This window comes from Lagopus leucura, unplaced genomic scaffold, assembly GCF_019238085.1.
Source record: "Lagopus leucura isolate 7727_CA_CO unplaced genomic scaffold, USGS_WTPT01 Super-Scaffold_100157, whole genome shotgun sequence".
In the NCBI taxonomy this organism is placed as follows: domain Eukaryota; kingdom Metazoa; phylum Chordata; class Aves; order Galliformes; family Phasianidae; genus Lagopus; species Lagopus leucura.
The window spans coordinates 7,306,999-7,324,314 of record NW_024962334.1 but is presented as its reverse complement, the minus strand read 5'-3'; the positions used below and the strand labels follow the sequence as shown (position 1 = coordinate 7,324,314).

At 39.4% G+C, this 17,316-nt stretch overlaps 1 protein-coding gene across 4 annotated transcripts in view; it reads left to right on the top strand.

Annotated features, from left to right (window-relative positions):
* Nucleotides 1–17,316, top strand: part of FBXL2 (F-box and leucine rich repeat protein 2) — a 51,241-nt gene that overhangs the window by 29,731 nt on the left and 4,194 nt on the right. For all 4 annotated transcript variants that reach the window (XM_042888959.1, XM_042888960.1, XM_042888957.1 and 1 more), the window contains 9 exons: nt 3,133–3,227; nt 6,633–6,701; nt 6,788–6,883; nt 7,197–7,323; nt 7,510–7,584; nt 10,904–11,034; nt 13,544–13,604; nt 15,329–15,373; nt 15,912–15,968. In XM_042888959.1, coding sequence (XP_042744893.1) covers nt 3,133–3,227; nt 6,633–6,701; nt 6,788–6,883; nt 7,197–7,323; nt 7,510–7,584; nt 10,904–11,034; nt 13,544–13,604; nt 15,329–15,373; nt 15,912–15,968 — 756 coding nt within the window. The remainder of the gene's footprint in view (nt 1–3,132; nt 3,228–6,632; nt 6,702–6,787; nt 6,884–7,196; nt 7,324–7,509; nt 7,585–10,903; nt 11,035–13,543; nt 13,605–15,328; nt 15,374–15,911; nt 15,969–17,316) is intronic.

Genomic DNA, 17,316 nt, shown 5'->3' with positions numbered 1-17,316 from the left:
TAAATTAAATTCATTCATTATTTGTATTTGGTAATTGAAATTAAGCTTAGAATACAATAATGAATTTGCTTCTGAATTTTTGTGCTAAAGTTTTAATTGCATAAGTAAAATCCAGATGGGGGTCATTTGGTATATTTTGCAAACCCTATTTCAAAGAATTCCTGAAGCTTTACAGTAACAAAGAGTAAAATTCCTCACTGTTTTCTTAAAATTTTATTGCCAGCTCCTCTGCTATACAGATATTAAATATGAGTATCTGACAGAGGTAGGAGAAAGATTTCTGGAATCTGTAAGTGTTTTAAGATGTTTTGGGGCTCTAATGTCATCTTTTTCACTTGCCTTTAAAAAAAATACAAACTTGTGTTTCTCATTTGCTAAGAAATAAAAAGTGAAGCCCACCAGACTGGTGGCTCTTCTCTTGGCCAGCTTTTTTCTGAAGTCTTTTTGCTATGTTTATGCTGAATTTGCCTTTATTGTACCTACTGGCATTGTCCTTTCAGATGTATTCCTGGCCTGGTATAAAGGAGAGTGAATGAAATTAAGTTATGATCCTATTTTTCTGTAAGGTTTTGAGAAATTTAATTACCTCAGTATATTGTATTTAAGTACATTTGTAATACAAATTCTTAAAATTTATTCATAACTTAAACCAATGATTACTGCACAAATTAGTTTTGAATGAGTTATGCATTCACTTTCAATATTAAAGACCTGTTTTAGAATCATAGAATCACAAGGTTAGAAAGGACCTTCAAGATCATCTAGTCCAATCTAGAGCTGTCCTCCTGTCACCATTGCTACCACAGACTACTAAACCATATCTTGTAGTGTGTCTTGTTTTGCTTTAAGCTGTTTTAGTAACGTGGGTTTTTTTGTCAGACTTCAGGACAGGTGCGTATGGCAGCTTTTTAAAAGCTCCATTAGTTGTTGTACTGTTTGATGATGTTTCACATAACGTCAAGCAGTACTTGATCTGAAACTGTCGGATAATGGAAAGTCATGTTTTGTGGTATATTTTTCCCTTTTTGAAGTCTTGGATGATGTAGAACAAGCCAAGAAAAATGTATTTCTGTACCATAAAGGAATTTTTTTTCCTTCTGCAAAGTTGTGTGAAAATCTTCCTAAAGTTAAATGAACCTTAGGATTTGTTGGTCTGTGGTACCAAATACAAGCTGAAGTAGTTTGAAGAACTAGTTTTTGAGTGACACTATATTATTCAAATACCTGAACACATTTTAATGTACTTGTCCTTTTTAATACACTGTTTTGGTGGGTTTTTAACATGCTTCAATTAATAAATGGATATGAGAAACCGTATGTCATTATTTATTTCAATTTGCTTTGAATAATTAGATTTTGGATCCCCCCCCTCCATTATTGAGCCTCCATTACATGTAACTCGTTGAGAAGACTTTATCCTTAAAGTAAAGGTACTTGGCCTCTTGTGAGAAATAGTTCTGAGTGATTGGAGAACTCTAAAAAACCATGTAATTTCATGAAGCGTGTAATGATCTTTGGTTTGTTTTGATGTAAATGTATTTGAGAGAGGAGGTGACCAGTTACCTACTGACTTAACAAACAAGTGCTGATAAAAATGTTTTCATCAAGAGTTCAGTATTGCAGGAGAATAACAAAATACAAGAAATGTCTTTACTGATGCTGTGCAAATGCCACCACTGCATATAGAGAAGAAATAAAAATAAAAATTTACTGCTCTATAATTTTGTAAGTTTTCTATATGTAAAATAAAAGAGAAGAAGATAGAAGGTTCTGTTGGGTATGTAGTGGTCCTGTTTGTTAGATGATCAGTGTTGATTTATTTTTACTTTTATCTTTCTAAAAGTAGACACCGTATGATGTCTGGTCAGTTGTTGCAGTGCTTTTTGATCTGTCGTCTTATTCTGACTGTCAAAAAAATTAAAAGAAGGGTGCATATTATGTACCACAATTTAAATAACATATTTTCAATAGTGCTACACTTTGAGCTTAGAATACTAGAAGTACTGTAGCATTCTGCTTGCTCCTATTACATAGCAAAATGCTTTCAAGATGTAAATAAATAGAATTTTATAGCAAGTGGGGTCAATTAGGAAGTTTTGTTTGTAAACTGTGCTACACAATGTGAAAAGTATCATTTCTAAATGGTAGGAACAGACATGCAAATAAATACAACTTTGAAAGCTAGCAGGTAGTCTCTGGCAAATCTTCTGGATGCGGTTGAAGTACTCGATACTACTGGATACTACTGTATCCAGGTCTGAGGCCTCCAGATGTGGAGCTGTTGAAGAGGGTCCAGAGCAGGGCCATGAACATGAGCAGAGGGCTGGAGCACCTTCCCTTCGGGGACAGACTTAGGGAACTGGGCTTGTTCAACCTGGAGAAGAGAAGGCTGTGGGGAGATCTCATTGCGGCCTTCCTGTTTGTAAAGGGGTTTATAAACAGGAGAGGAATCAACTTCTTATGAGGGTAGACAGTGATGGGACAAGGGGGAATTGTTTTAAGCTCAAGGAGAGAAGATTTGGATTGTATGTCAGAGGGAAGTTCTTTAATGTGAAACTGGTGAGGTGCTGGAACAGCTGCCCAGAGAGGCTGTGGATGCCCTCTCCCTGGAGGTGTTCAAGGCCAGGTTGGATGGGACCCTGGGCAACGTGGTCTAGTACCTAAACTGGAGGTTGATGGCCTTGCCTGTGGCAGGAGGATTGAAACTTCATGATCCTTGAGGTCCCATCCAACCCAAGCCATTCTGTAAAACAAGACTTACGAGAGGCTGTAGCTCAGTGTAGTGTCACGCTATCTTAAACATGTATCTGTGGATAATGTAACCTTGTGTGCTGGAGTAACAACCAGTCCTTGAGGAACAGGATGCCTCCTGTTCTGCTTCTGGGCAGTTCTTCAGATTTCTTGCAAATTTGACAGCAATCTTAATGGGTAAGGTATTGCTGAGGCAGAAAATTGAGCTACGTATGGTAGACTCAGAACTAAAGATTGGAGTGAACACTCTCATCAGGTAACTCTTTTTCTTAAAGTAGAAAAGGAATTTCAAAGAGATACGTTTCTGTTGGGATTTTTAAGTTGCTAAGAATGTTATGTCAGAATAAAACTCAACAAAATCTTCCTTTTATTTGGTTTAAGGGTCGTGTTGTGGAAAATATATCGAAAAGGTGCGGTGGGTTCCTGAGACAGCTTAGTCTGAGAGGATGTCACGTTGTTGGAGACTCCTCCTTAAAGTAAGTAAAGTCTTAGGCTAAGACATTGCTTTTGTTCCAAATATTAGGAAATAAGTAATTATTGGTAGATCTGTTTGGATTTTATGTACCTTCTGATGGTCAAAATGGGACACTTAAGTAAGTACTAAGTACCTTAGCAGTGACTAAATGAGCCATCAGTTTGAGAATAAAATATAGCTAATTTTTTTTTTTCCCTTAGAAATGAATTAAAATTTTTCTTTTCTCTCAATTTTCAAGCATTTTAAATGTTTTCAGGTTTATACTTTGGCAACCTGCCGATATAATTTCATCAGGATCAGTAGCCAGATTATAATTCATCTTTTTTAGACATGAGAGTGGCCCCAGCAATGGGAGAAAAACTAAAGACTGGTGCCTGCCAAATTGGGAAGGGTGTGGGATTCTCTTCTTTCTGTGATGTAAAATAAAGAACAAACAGGCAACACAAGCATCTTAGGGAAGCTGGCCCTTCTTTAGGCAGTATATAAATTGAACGGTGCAGCTTGTTCTCACAAGAAACTTTGAATCCCTGTAAGCTTTTTCTATATGCAGACTGATTATCCAGATTCCTCTGTGGGTGTTTCTTTGTTGATTTAACCCACAGGTCTTACCTCCAGCTGAAGGGCCCCTGTTTGACAAGTCCTTGAGGACTCAGAATACTGGGAGCCAAGCTCAGGATACAACTTTTTGGCAGCTATTGCTCTTTCCTCGCTGTTGCAGCAGACTGGGCTAGGTGATGTTCAGTCTGACTTAGTGTGGCTGCTTTTTTGTGGAAGATAAAAGCATAAAGATTTGGGTTAAACAGTGTCATTTTTTTAGTGCCTCGTGATCTCTTTCTAAAATTCATGAGCAAGTCTGATTCATTGAATTTGCTTCAGAGCAAATTCATGAGCATTTCTGGTGCATAGTGTGAGTGTTTCTCCCTGTAGAGGTTTAAGGCCTTTTTTTTTTCTTAAAAACAAAACAAAACAAAAAACAAAACAAAAAAAAACAGAAAGAAAACCAGCCAATGACAAAACCATGTAAAGTATTGATGACGTAACTGAGATAGGAAATACTGAGATTTAGAATGGGACCCTGATTAGCTTTGGGCCATAAATTTGGTTTAAAAAACAAAACAAAACAAAACAACTAGAAATGTTATGTTGACCCGTTCTAAACAGTCTTTTTTCTGTTTTCACAGTCTTCCTAGATTTGTCTTACGCATTGCTAAAAATCTAGAATCTAATCCAGTATTAAAATTATAGGTGTGTTACTGTATCTGTGGAATTAATTCTTCACATCCATTTTGCTAATACAAGAAAAGGATACTCCTGACAGAGTTGTGGTCCTCTGAATCCAGCTGCTAGTTAAATAATAAATTGCTTTAGTAACCCAGCCAGGCTTCCTGACTTCAGACCCAGAGGTTTCCTTGTAGGCCAGGCCCAGGAGTCCTTGCAGGCCATCTCCCTAACTGCTCCATGGGGTTTTGCCACCTTTGAACAGTGTTGTCTCCTCAGAGGAAAGCTTGTGTTACCATTTCCTTTCCAGATGACTGGCAACTGCTCTTATAAAAAAAGAAATAGCCTCAACCATAGTTAACTTTCTGCAGCATCCCTGCAAGATTCCGGAGCATACATGTAGATGACCCCTGTGTCCTCAATAGGGAAAGTCTGGAAATAGAAGAGAAGGGTAAGGCATATTTGGAGAGGGGCTCAAACTGAGGGATAGATAGGAAAGAAATAAGAAAGGTATAAGGGGGAAAGATGACAGTAAGCAGAAAATTTTGCTCTTCACCCACCTTCCCCCTTAACTTTAATATTCAATTTAGGCTCATGAGTACTAATCAGAACTCTAAGGCTAGGGGACTGCAGTGAGTAGAACCAGTACATACATGTTGATTCAGGTACTAATGGTGTCTGAGAAGAGGACTGGGGTTGTGATGTTTTTGAATGGCAGTATATTTAGTAAAGACGTATTTAGAGTAATTTAGCAGTTGAGCGTGCAGCCTGTGTGCATCGATGGGTCGGTGGGGCTAGTTGTGCCAACAGGAAATTGGGCAGGGTTAGCAGAGACAGCTGCTGGGCTGTTGGCACTATACACAAGTGCATCTGTAATAACTGGTGCATGTGGCTGTGTCTGAGGCATTTACAAGCAGGTGGTATTGCAATTAACCACTGAATGATAAACGTATGAGCTTTAAAAGTTTCAAAACATTAAGATGAGTCTTATCAGGACCCTTTCAGTATTTCTGGGAGTGATATGAATTATCCATTTTTCCTTCTTCTGCATCCATATTTCATTCAAAAACAGGCAGAAATCAAAGTAGGCTTTGGCTGTGCAGGTGCTGAATGTTCGTGGCATCTGTGTACAGACACATCCCTGCTTGAATCTCACAGGCTGTTCATGCAAGTTATTACAGAGCATAGTGTCTTTTCAAGTGATTTGAAGACTGTCTCGATTGCAAATTTCACTCCAGTATGTGAATTTTGGAATAGCTGTTTTAAGTATTCAAGTGGAAACTATCACCAGTCTAACTGCTGCTGATTCTGTTGTTTTTTTTTCCATTGTTTTCAGTCCACACAGGAGAGCCAGGAAGCTGTTACCAGCTGAGTGTGTAGTTGGATCTGTTAACCACGGCAGGCCTCCAGACAAAAATGTTTTTGTGTGTTTCCTCCACCTCTGCCAATAAAATCCATGCAGTTGGAGGAAACGCGGGCATAAAAACAGTGTTCTGAAATGCAGTGCAGCTGTAAACATTACTCTGAAAAGATGAAAAGAAAGTTGATGCTTTTTTTTTCTTTCTGGATAATTAGTTTAATGATATATACAGGCTTTTAGTGGTGTAATAGCTGTAATCATCTTTAGCGTGCATACCCAGTGGTGCACACAGATGCATTTTAATTTTTAAAATAATAAATAACTAATTTAGAGCCCACAGGGCTTTCCCTTAGTAGTCCAAGTAGACTAGATCCCACTTCTGTGTTGTGCAAGGCATGTTCTTTCTGTTTGATGTGGGAGTGAGTTCCTTAATGGTACCTACAAAAGCTTCAGTAATGAAATGTGTAACAGCTCTTCCCAGCACCTTAACTGTGCTTAGTAGGTATCTGATGTGCCATTTCAACCTTTGTATTCATTCCTTTAATGATTTCAGTTAAGGCATTTGGAGCAAATCAGTTCTGTTTAATGGCAGAAATAAACACCTTTCTCAAGTGGTATTTGAGGGAGGAACAACACTTAGTTTCTGGAGTTACCCAAGACAGAGCCTTGAGTAGCAAAATAAAAAGGCAATCACTGGAACAGATGTTCTACTGTATGGCTTGGAGTTTTTTGGCTGAGATGAGGAGTTATGGGACAGAGCGCACTCTAGTGACTGAATCACAACTTCTGGCATTATAGTAATTCTCCAGCTTTTTGTTGCTGTTTTAGGACCTTTGCACAGAACTGTAGAAACATCGAACACTTAAATTTGAACGGGTGCACAAAAATCACTGACAGGTAAGTCAAAGGTTTTTTCTGTTTGATGGTGAAATTTGGAAAAAGAAGTAGCTGAAGGTATTTTTAGTGTGTCTGCTGTTTTGCAGCACGTGTTACAGTCTTAGCAGATTCTGTTCCAAGCTGAAACATCTGGATCTGACATCTTGTGTAGCCATCACAAACAGCTCTTTGAAAGGTTTAAGGTAAGAAGATGTAGTGTTTTGTGTTAAAGAAAAGAATTTAAAGAACTGTTCAATATATAATAAAGTTTTAAGACAAAACCACAGTGCTGAACCTTAATACTGTGCATCAGCACTGGCTGTATCTTATATCTAGCACTTCTTGGGTGTAGACAATGATGTTTGTGTGTGGTCTTTTCTCTTGACTTTTCTGTGGAGGCCTGGCACGGTCCACTGGCTATCATTAATTTCTAACAGTGTGTTTAATTTGGGTTTCCCACTGTTATGACTATTTGAAGGCTGGATTTAACTTTATGTATTTTTCTAATTCTCCCAGTGAGGGTTGCAGAAATCTGGAACATTTGAATCTTTCCTGGTGTGATCAGATTACGAAGGATGGTATTGAAGCACTGGTGAAAGGGTGTAGTGGACTAAAAGCTCTATTTCTTAGAGGTTGCACACAGGTACATAACTGCTTGGGTGATCCTTTAGGAATAAAATTTTCTTTTGGCTTTTTGAAATCCATGAATTTAAAAAGTATATTGTTTTTGTTGTAGTCTTTTGTTCAATATTACAAGATATGTACGTTGCTTCAGTTTGCTTATAATTTCTTGTTTCTTTTCCTTTGTCCAATTTAATTGCTGATACAGTTAGAAGATGAAGCATTGAAACACATTCAAAATCACTGTCATGAGCTTGCAATCCTGAACTTGCAGTCCTGCACAGTAAGTATTTGGTACTTCAAAAGATACATTCTCTAGGAATCTTAGACCATTTCCAAATGCTAATGAATGACACAAATAATTCAAATAGTATATGTCTGCAGTTTAGATAATTTTGTGTATAATAGATATCTTGTGGAACATGCTGGCAGTTCCACAGCTAAGTGTGGATTTACAGTGGGTTTTCTCATCATTCTTTCTTTCGACTGTAGCAAGCTCCAGAGTAAGAATTAACTGCATGCATTCAACTCTCATGAATTGTGTGTACTAAAACATGCAGTGTCACAGATGTAATTCTTGTTCTCCCATCTGTTAAGGTCAAACGTTTTGATCCATTCATAATGTTAAGATTTCTAATTGAGCAGAAGCCATATTGTGGGCTACATAATGGAGAGTAAAAATCTATTGGCATCATACTGGGAAATGATTCAGAAGCATCTAAATAGCAGAAGGACATGCTTTTTTCAACAGCAATGGAAGATGACCTTCATTTCTGATGAAATAACGGGGAATCATTCATGTTTATTAAATTGTACTTACAGTACATACAATTTAGGTTTGCTGTATTACACCTTTTATTTATTTCTGATTTAGCTTTTTAGGAGTGAGATAGATCTTGTGGGCTTGAAATGTAGTTAAATCACTGCTCAGCTATAAATAATCTTTAGAAAAGTTTGAAATAAATTGAGTATTGGGGTCTTTTTCAAGCACCTTCAAATAATTAAAATGTTAGATTTTTTCCTTTTGGAAAGTTGCTTACAGTTTTATTGCTGGAACATGCCATAAAATCTGCATGAGTTCAAGCACTGAAACATTTCCTCAGTTTATGCTTCATAGGACTATTTTTTGTTCGCTGTATTTGTTGTCACATAGATGACAATCATAGGGATTTGGAAGGACCTCAGGATGTCATCCAGTCCAATCATACTAAAGCAGATTCCCCATAGGAGGTAACACAGAACAGTGTCCAGTTGGGTTTTGAATGTCTCCAGAGAAGGAGATTTCACAGCCTCTCTGAGCAGCCTGTTCAGTGCTCTGTAACCCTCCCAGTAAGAAGTTTTTCTTCGTGTTCGTATGGGAGTTCCCGTGTTCCAGTTTGTGCTCATTGTCCCTTATCCTGTTGCTGGGCACCAACAAAAGGAGCCTGGCCTGTCTTGACACCTACCCTGCAGATATTTATAATCATTAATAAGATGACCCCTCAGCCTTCTCTTCTCCAGGCTGAGCAGCCCCAGGTCTCGCAGCCTTTCCTCTAAAGTAAGTTGCTCCATGCTCTTTGTCATCTTTGTGACCCTCTACTGGACTCTCACTACAAATTCCCTATCTTTTTGGAACTGAGGAGCTCAGACCTGGACACAGTACTCCAGATGTGGCCCCACCAAGGCAGAGTTGAGAATGACCTCCCTTGACACACTGTTCTTAATGCACCATTGGCCTCCTTGGCACAGGCACACTGCTGGCTCATGGCCAAGCTGCTGTACACCAGGTCACCTAGATCCTTCTCTACACAGCTTCTTTTCAGCAGCTCAGCCCCTAGCCTGTACTCATGTGTCTGGTTGTTCCTCCCCAGGTGAGGATCCTACATATTAAAAATATGTATAAATAGACAAGCCTCAAAAATCACAAGTGAAAATATTTTTCCCTTTGAATTTTTGAGTTGCTAGCATGTATGTCCTACTTATTTGGGTGTGCTTTGAAGCCAATTTCAGCAAGTACGTCCTGCTTGCTGGGCTTAGAAGTGTGCTTCCAGAAGCAGCCAAGCTCTTTGTGATTAAAGGGCTCCCACTGATTTTACATAGTAGGTCTCCCTGTACTTCATATGATCCATACTTCAATTCTAGCAGCTTTGTTTTATGGACCTCTTAAAATGACAGGCAAAGTCCAGTAGCTGCAAAGTGAACTGACACTACCTCTGGAAACTGCATCTGTAAGGTGCCATTTCTGGAATGTAGAAGCTGGGGACTTGCAGGCATTTCTGGCCACTTTTCTTTCTTAAGAGGGATTGAAATAACAGTCTCAGAATATTTCTGTATGCAACTTGAAGTTTTTGCTCCATCTCCAGCAGCAGCGTAAGGTTCTGCATGGTCCCTACCTATGAAGTAGATTGTTCACTTAATAATTATGTCATAAATGCATCTCAAAGGAAACAAAAAATACCATATTCTGGGAGAGTTGAAGCCAAAAAATAGTTGGTTTATATTGGACTATTAATAATGAGTAGTATTAATCAAAACTTATCTTTGTAGCTGATGCAAGTTTTTCTGGACCCACAATGAGAAGAAATCTAATTTTCTGTCTTCATTTGAGAGAAAAGTTTGCAAATTTGAACTGCCGATACTGAAATGTTTGGGGGGGAGGAACATAAGGTGATAACCTTTTGTGCTCAACTGCAGTTTCCCATCCTGTTTACATCACCTTGAAAGGTGATGTTTGTGGTAATGATTAGAGCAAATATGCTATAGTAGTGTTAGCATACCTAGGCGGGAGGCCTATAAAAGAAGTGTGTACTTTTAATTTGAAATATGGTAGAGGACCTTGTTACCGTTGCAAGAATAATCTTAGTCCAGGAAATAAGCCTTGCCTCAGCATGAAGGATTAGCTGTTCAGCAGAAAAATTAAGTTCTTGGAATAGGAACGAGTGGAGGAAGGAACACTTTTTCCAAAACAGATTACCTGTAAATAAACAAATATTTGCACATGCATCCAAGAATGTAGTTCCTGTTGCTGTTTTACGCACAGCTGTGTTGAGACTACCTGGGATTGCTGCCTTTTTCAGAGTTTGTTGTCTTCATCTTCCAGATTGAGAAAGGCTTATTATTTTTTTTTTTTCAGTCTGCCAACTATGGAAGAGTTTTGAGAAATGGAAAAACTCCATTCTTTGAGTCTTAAGTGTAGGTGAATGATTTTTACTGTTGAGTGTAAAATAGGTTTTGTAGTTGTGGTTCTCCTGTTGTTGAACAGGAGTGAGATATTTCACATAATGGCAACTACATTTAAAAAAAAAAAAGAAAGTGTTATATGAAAACTGTAAAGCAAATGCAAATTAAAAGAGAAACAAGAAGAAAGAAGTCTGCTTCTGTTCTTGAGATGGCATTTGAACAGTATTCTGTGTTTGGAAAAATGCAGAGAGAAGGAAGAATCATCTATGTTGATTTTATTCTCAACATTGCCAGTAAGTTACCCTAATGGCATTTTTGATTGAAAATGTACAGGCTGTCCATGGTTATGTACAGGGTGACAAAAAGTCCAGAAATATGACTAGATTTTCATTCCTGTCAGACAACTGAATAACAGAGCAATTTCAACTTCTTCTGTGTTGCAGCAAATTTCAGATGAAGGTATTGTAAAAATCTGTAGAGGATGCCATAGACTTCAGTCACTGTGTGTTTCGGGCTGTTGCAACCTTACAGATGCTTCTCTCACAGCACTTGGTCTAAACTGCCCAAGGCTGAAGTGAGTATCTCATGAGCATGTTGTGTGTATGTCCTGTTGTTACTGACCTGGTCTATGAGCTTCACTTCTTCAGATACCAGCTGATATGCATGAGTTTGGTTTAGCTCTGCATTACCTTTACAGTGAAATTAGTTAGAGGTATCAGCTGAATCTAAACTAAAAGGCTGGTCCTCAGTGCAGCTATAGAAGAAATACAGTCTATCATACGCAGGGAAAAAGAGAATAAACATATAGATTCTGTAAGTTTCAGTTCTTCAGCTGAACATTATAAACCAGGTGAGAAAAAGATAAGGCCTACTACTTTTTTTGTAAGGTGAAAGTGTCTGTAGTTGTGGTATATCTTGTGGTATTTATGGTTTTATGCAATCATTCATATTGTAGAAGATAGGTAAGTTATACCTGAATATTATATGTACAGTATACAATCAATAAATGTACAGATGTTATAGTTACAAAATATACCAGAGAATTTGGCTATGTAGTTATTATACCAAAACAGAACAGACAGAATGCTTACCTGTATCCTGGACTTGCTATGAAACTCCAAAGGAGGGATCACCAAAGAAGATCCTTCCCCACTGGCAGTCAGCTCTTAAATGGGTCCAGGAGAGGTGCAGCCAGGCTCCACCCCTTCCATCACACAGCTGAATTGCCTTCACTTGTGCTCCGATGGCTGACTCAGTGCTCGCTTCAGGTGGTCAATCAGAGGTTCAGGCCATGCTTCAGCAGTTCCCATACAGTACAGATTTTGTTATATATGCATTCTTACCATGCTTTGTAGTGCCTTGTGGCAGTCTTGATCTCTGATGTGGAGTACATTAGTGTCTGTGAGCACTGAGGGATGCATTTTGGGTAATAAAGGAGCAGGAGCTGGTTGGAGTTTCTCTTTTCTGGAGCTGGTTCTTCTCCAACTTTCTTAGTGCTTTTTATAGCAAGTGTAAGAATCTAACATACTCTGAGAGCAGTGAGTTACAACATGGGTATTGGTTTTATCTCCATCTTTGCACGTTCTTGGATCTTCCAGTGGGATGGCAGAAGCCGGTGTGCAGTGTGCTGGTGTGCAGTGTTCCTGTCGCCTGTTGAGTGACAAAAGAGCTTTTGTTACTTCAGAAAACCTTTCCTTGAGACAGCTGAGCTGTGATGATCTCCCTGACGTTACCGTTCATAATTACAAGAGCTTCTCCTTGGGGCCAAGTTATCTTTTGACACACTCAGCTGTGTTCCTTAAGAAAGCCGTGCTGTTATTGAAAGACTTTACATTTCTCCAGTTCTCTCAAATTCCCAGCTCAATTCCTAGCTCATTTATTTATGGGAAATAAAAGTCTGAAGCACTATTAATTGCACAGATCTTTCCAGGGGAAGCACAAACGCAGCAAGAATTGTTTTCCTCTAGAAAATAATATCTTCTTAACTGGAAATAGTCACTCCTGTTGGGAAGCCTGCCTTCATTATGAAAGCTGCTGGTCCTCGGCTGTGCCACGAGGGGGAAGGCGGCCACTGTGAAGCAGAACAGCAGAAAGAACATTTCAGCCTTTGCAGTGATACTGCAGAGGAGTGTGTGATGGAAGGACAGGTGGTAGAGATGGTTTTACAAACTGGGTTGAAAGAGAAGAGGAAATGTAATTGCAGACTTCTTGGGCTGAGTGCACACCCTCTTTCAGGAAGAGCCTGACAGTCTTCTGGTTTCTTATCCCCTGCTTCTGTAATCTTCAGAACTTTTCAACCAGATGTGCTCCAAGTAGAGTCTTCACTGCTGTGTGAAGATGTCATTATTCTCACCCTTTAATGTTGGAAGTGTAATGTGGTTGAGGTCTCAACTAAATGAAGGAGGAAGAAGGGTAACAAACACGGCGTGAACCTTTGTCTGTTTTGTGATTTTGTGGGTTTGTTGGTTTTGTTTGTTTGCTTTTTCCTTTTGTTTTCCTTTGTCCTATGTGGCATCCTAGGTGATTCTCAGATTAGCTGACAGTGTTATTTTCTCTAAAGTGGTGGTGGTGTAGTTTCTTGGTTTTTGTTCTGGGCTTTGAGGGGTTAAGCTCTTTGTCCTCTAGTAGGTTGCTGCACAGTGCTTTGCACACAGGCTCTGATACTAAGTGGTGTCTCAGTTCAGTGGCTTCCCAGCTTTGTGCATTTAAATGACAGGAATTTTAGATAGGATCTTTACCTGTGTTTTCTTAACTCAGGATATATTCTCCCACACGGTTCTTCTGATAACTCTTGAGAAAACTCACTGAAGAGGTTAATATTGCCTGTAATTACGTACACTGTTTTTCACTAAATGTTGAGAAGGTTTGAGGATTGCACTTGATCCTGTTCTCTGTCTATTAGAATCTTCTGATGAGCTGGATCCAGAGTCTGCCCAGTGCTTTTTAATTGCCAATCAGTGTGAAAAATAAGCATGTGCCTTTGCTGTTAAGAGCTTTTGAGTTGCACACAACAGACCTCTATCTCAAATACACTTGCTTTCCCCTGAATTAATGTTCTGCTTTACTCTTTCCAACTTTTTCAGGATTTTGGAAGCTGCAAGATGTTCACAGCTCACAGATGCTGGTTTTACCCTTTTAGCACGGGTAAGGGTCATTTCAGAAAGTTAGAGCTCACCTTGTTTTCATTGCTGCTGAGCAGCTGTGAGTTGATGTTGTCCTGCTGGGAAGGAATATGAGAAAGAAAAATCAATTAAAGAGTCCATTGGAGGGCGGGGACAGGATTAAGATTTATTTTGTTGCTGGACTCCACTTAGAGCTTAAATCTATTTTGCTAATAGATTCCTTCTTGTTTTTGGTTGTTTTTTTTTTTTTTCCTGTATTTTTGGTATGTTTAAATTGAATTTATTCTGCTTAGCAGAAGTCTAACATTGTTACACATTCCAGCCAACTTTACCCTATAAAGATGCCAAATACCCTTGTCATATTTGCATCCAAAAATACCATCACATAGTAGGTTATTCTGAGCACCCTGGAAGCTTCAGAATGCTTTCAGCCATATGCTACAAACTATGAGCACTCATGCCATGATTCGTGCTGTGGAAAGGTGAGCATATTGACTGTACCAAGTGCCTGAAGTTACACTTGTATGCTTGCTGGTTTAGGAAACCTGAACGCAAACGTAGACTGTGTAAGCAGGATTAATTTACACTACTGGTATTTAGTGTGAATGAAAGTCTTTCCAGCCACAGTGGTTAAACAGAGTGATTTTCTAATCATTCACCACTGCAGCCTGGAGCTTTCAGTAGTCTCTTCAGGCCTGCCTCTGAGAGTTGCAATTAAATGGTACCCTCCTGTGCCTGCTGCTAACAAGGGCTGGGGCTTGGTGTGAGCAGCGTGGCACTGCGTGTTCTGCTGTGAGGTCACAAGGTGACATCATTTTCTTGAAATTAGTCATGATCAGGTAACAAAAGCACTTAAAATCACAGAATTGCTCAGGTTGGAAAAGACCTTAAAGATCATCAAGTCCAACCACAACCTAACCATACTACCCACACTCTAACAACCCTGCACTAAATCACGTCCCTGAGCACCGCATCCAGACAGATCTTAAATGTATTCAGGGATGGTGACTCAACCACCTCCCTGGGGAGCCCATTCCAGTGCTTAGCAACCCTTTCTGTAAAGAAGTTTTTCCTGATATCCAACCTAAACCTCCTCTGGCACATTTCCCCTTGTCCTGTCACCAGTGAGAAGAGAGCAGGGTCACTAAGAATATTGGGAAAATTGCTTCAATTATCTCCTAAGAAAAAAGAAGCAATCAATGTGAAGTGCAGCTTTCTTGCAGCCTTAAAGTAGACTCTGTTTTAGTTTTTTCGGATAGCAAAACAAATTGTTTTTAAGGCTTCATGCTAAAACTTCAGTGGTAAAGAGAGATGTTTCAGAGGCAGTGGTGTCTTTTGGATTACTTTGATGGAGGTTGATGAATGCAGAAGTTGAATTCATCTGCGTGCTGAGGAGGTATCTTGAATACAAAGGCTGTAAATGCCATTGGTACGAATCCTGCCAAGAGGGGAATGCTGAAAGCAGGGGTGGCTGAGGGCTGATGACAAACAAATCTTGCAGGGCAAAGAGGGTGAACATCATCAATTAAGAGAAAAGGCTGAAAATGTGAAGGTTTTGAGAGGGAGATGTATTGCTTTTGGTTTTTTACATTTTTAAACTTTTGTTCTTTGGTGGTGGTCAAATAATTGAAGGGATTTAGCTCAGTTTCTTCTTGAAGGTTGTGCTTTCCCACATCACTGGCCTCGTGCATTACCTTACATCTGTATGTTGTTTTATTTCATCTTAGCTGTTTTTGTATATTTTAGAACTGCCACGAGCTGGAGAAGATGGACTTGGAAGAATGTGTTCTGGTGAGATTTCATGTTAAAAAGTACAGAGCATGCAGTGTGGGAATGCAGTGCCAGTAACAGCATAGAATCACAGAATCGTAGGGGTTGGAAAGGGACCTCTGGGGATCATTGGGTCCCCCCCTGCTGAAGCAGGTTCCATACAGGAGGTTACAGAGGGAGGCATCCAGGTGGGTTCTGCATGTCTCCTGCATGGAGAAGGAGACTCCACAACCTCTGTGGGCAGCCTATTCCAGAACCATCAGCACTTTGAATTAAAGTTGCTGCAGTGCTTTGGGTTTGTTTTGACTGGGAAGAGAAGTGGGAGGGTAAGTGCTGTGTTATTGAGAGTAAATAAAAGTAATTATGTGGAAATTCTGTACAAGGAAATACGTTATGAGTAACAGCTGATTGGGTGTTTGCCAGAGAAGTGTATGGTGTAGGAAAAAAACAGCTTGAATCTGTTAAAGGAAGGGATATCTTCCTTGATTGGTGCCCCACATGCACACACCTCACCGCTGTTGGCAGCTTACTGTTGTTTGTTGCTTTTTTTTACTTCTAGATAACTGACAGCACCTTGATACAACTTTCTATACACTGTCCTAAACTACAAGCATTGGTAAGTGTAACTTTTGTTTGTGAGTTCCAACACCTGATATATAACACTTGCAACATCTCTGTGACATAAAATACAATTGTCCACTCTTCAGCTACAAAAATTTCCTGGAGTAGAAGAGTATTTTGGCAATACTGTCAAAAAAAAAAAAAAAAATTCCTTAAGTATTTTATAGGAAACGAGTTACTACCAAGTATTTAAATTCACTGTTTGATAAAAGAGATTACCAAGTTAGTAATAACCAGAAAGTTTACATTTTATGGTTAATGTCCTTCATATGTGATTCCTCAATTGAAATAAAACTTTTTATGGGAAATTTGCAGTACCTAGATGCTTTATAGTTACCCTTGTGTGTTCAGTAATGGTTTCCTTGGGGTGCAGACACTTGAAGTTGTAGACTGAAGCAAGTCAAATACTGAATAAACAGCAAAAAAAATCACTATGTGAAGATAAATCCAAATCCTCTTCTGTAATCAGTTTTGCATGCATGCAGCTTTTCCCAAGGACTTAAATTGCAGAAGGTTTTTTTTGACCTTTCCAAAGAGATCGGGGAGGACTGGAGTGCCGTCAGCAGGGCACTGCTCACAGTATTGCACAGCACTGTTTGTAGGGAGTGGTTGGTTACATCTTCCTGAACATCAGAACAGTTTCAGGTGATGGGAGTTTGGCTGTCCTCTGGTCAAAGTACCCCATAATAATTAATTCCTAGAATGCCCTTAGAGCAGGGCTTCTCTGTTCAGGGCCGGTTGTCCGTTAAGTGTAGATCTGTTATGTGTTACTTGGAATGTACCTGTGAGAACATGTATCTTTATAATCTGCTCTTAGATGGGATTAAAGGAGGGCTTGCTGCTTCATTAAGTGAAGTGGTTTTTCCAGCTCCGTGTTACTAAGGCAGCAGTGTGGGGAGAGATGGCTTTTAAAGGAGAGCCTTATTCAGTATTTGTTGCTGATGGGTTTTATTTTTCCTTGCTCACTGTCCCACTTCATTTCTGTTCCACTGTTCTTAACATTAAGCCAAACCAAGGTTATCAGGAGATGTGGGGTCACTTACATGATCTGTGCTTCTGTGATGGATATGTTCTTGTGTTGTAATCCCAGCTATCAGCAGCACTGGCAGGAGATCTTTTGCACCAGTTCTGCCAGTGCTTTACCAGAGAGATCATAGAAATGAATAACATTCAAGTATTTTTCTTAACCTGCTGCTGTTTGCTAACACCAACTGAGCACCTTCCTCTGTTTGTTAGCCCACAGATGGGACGTGTGGCAGTGGTGCAGCTTTATAGGGGAGTCAGAAGAGCTTGCTTTTTCGCTGATGTGTGTATCCTGTGTGTAGCAAGGATGCGTACTCAAA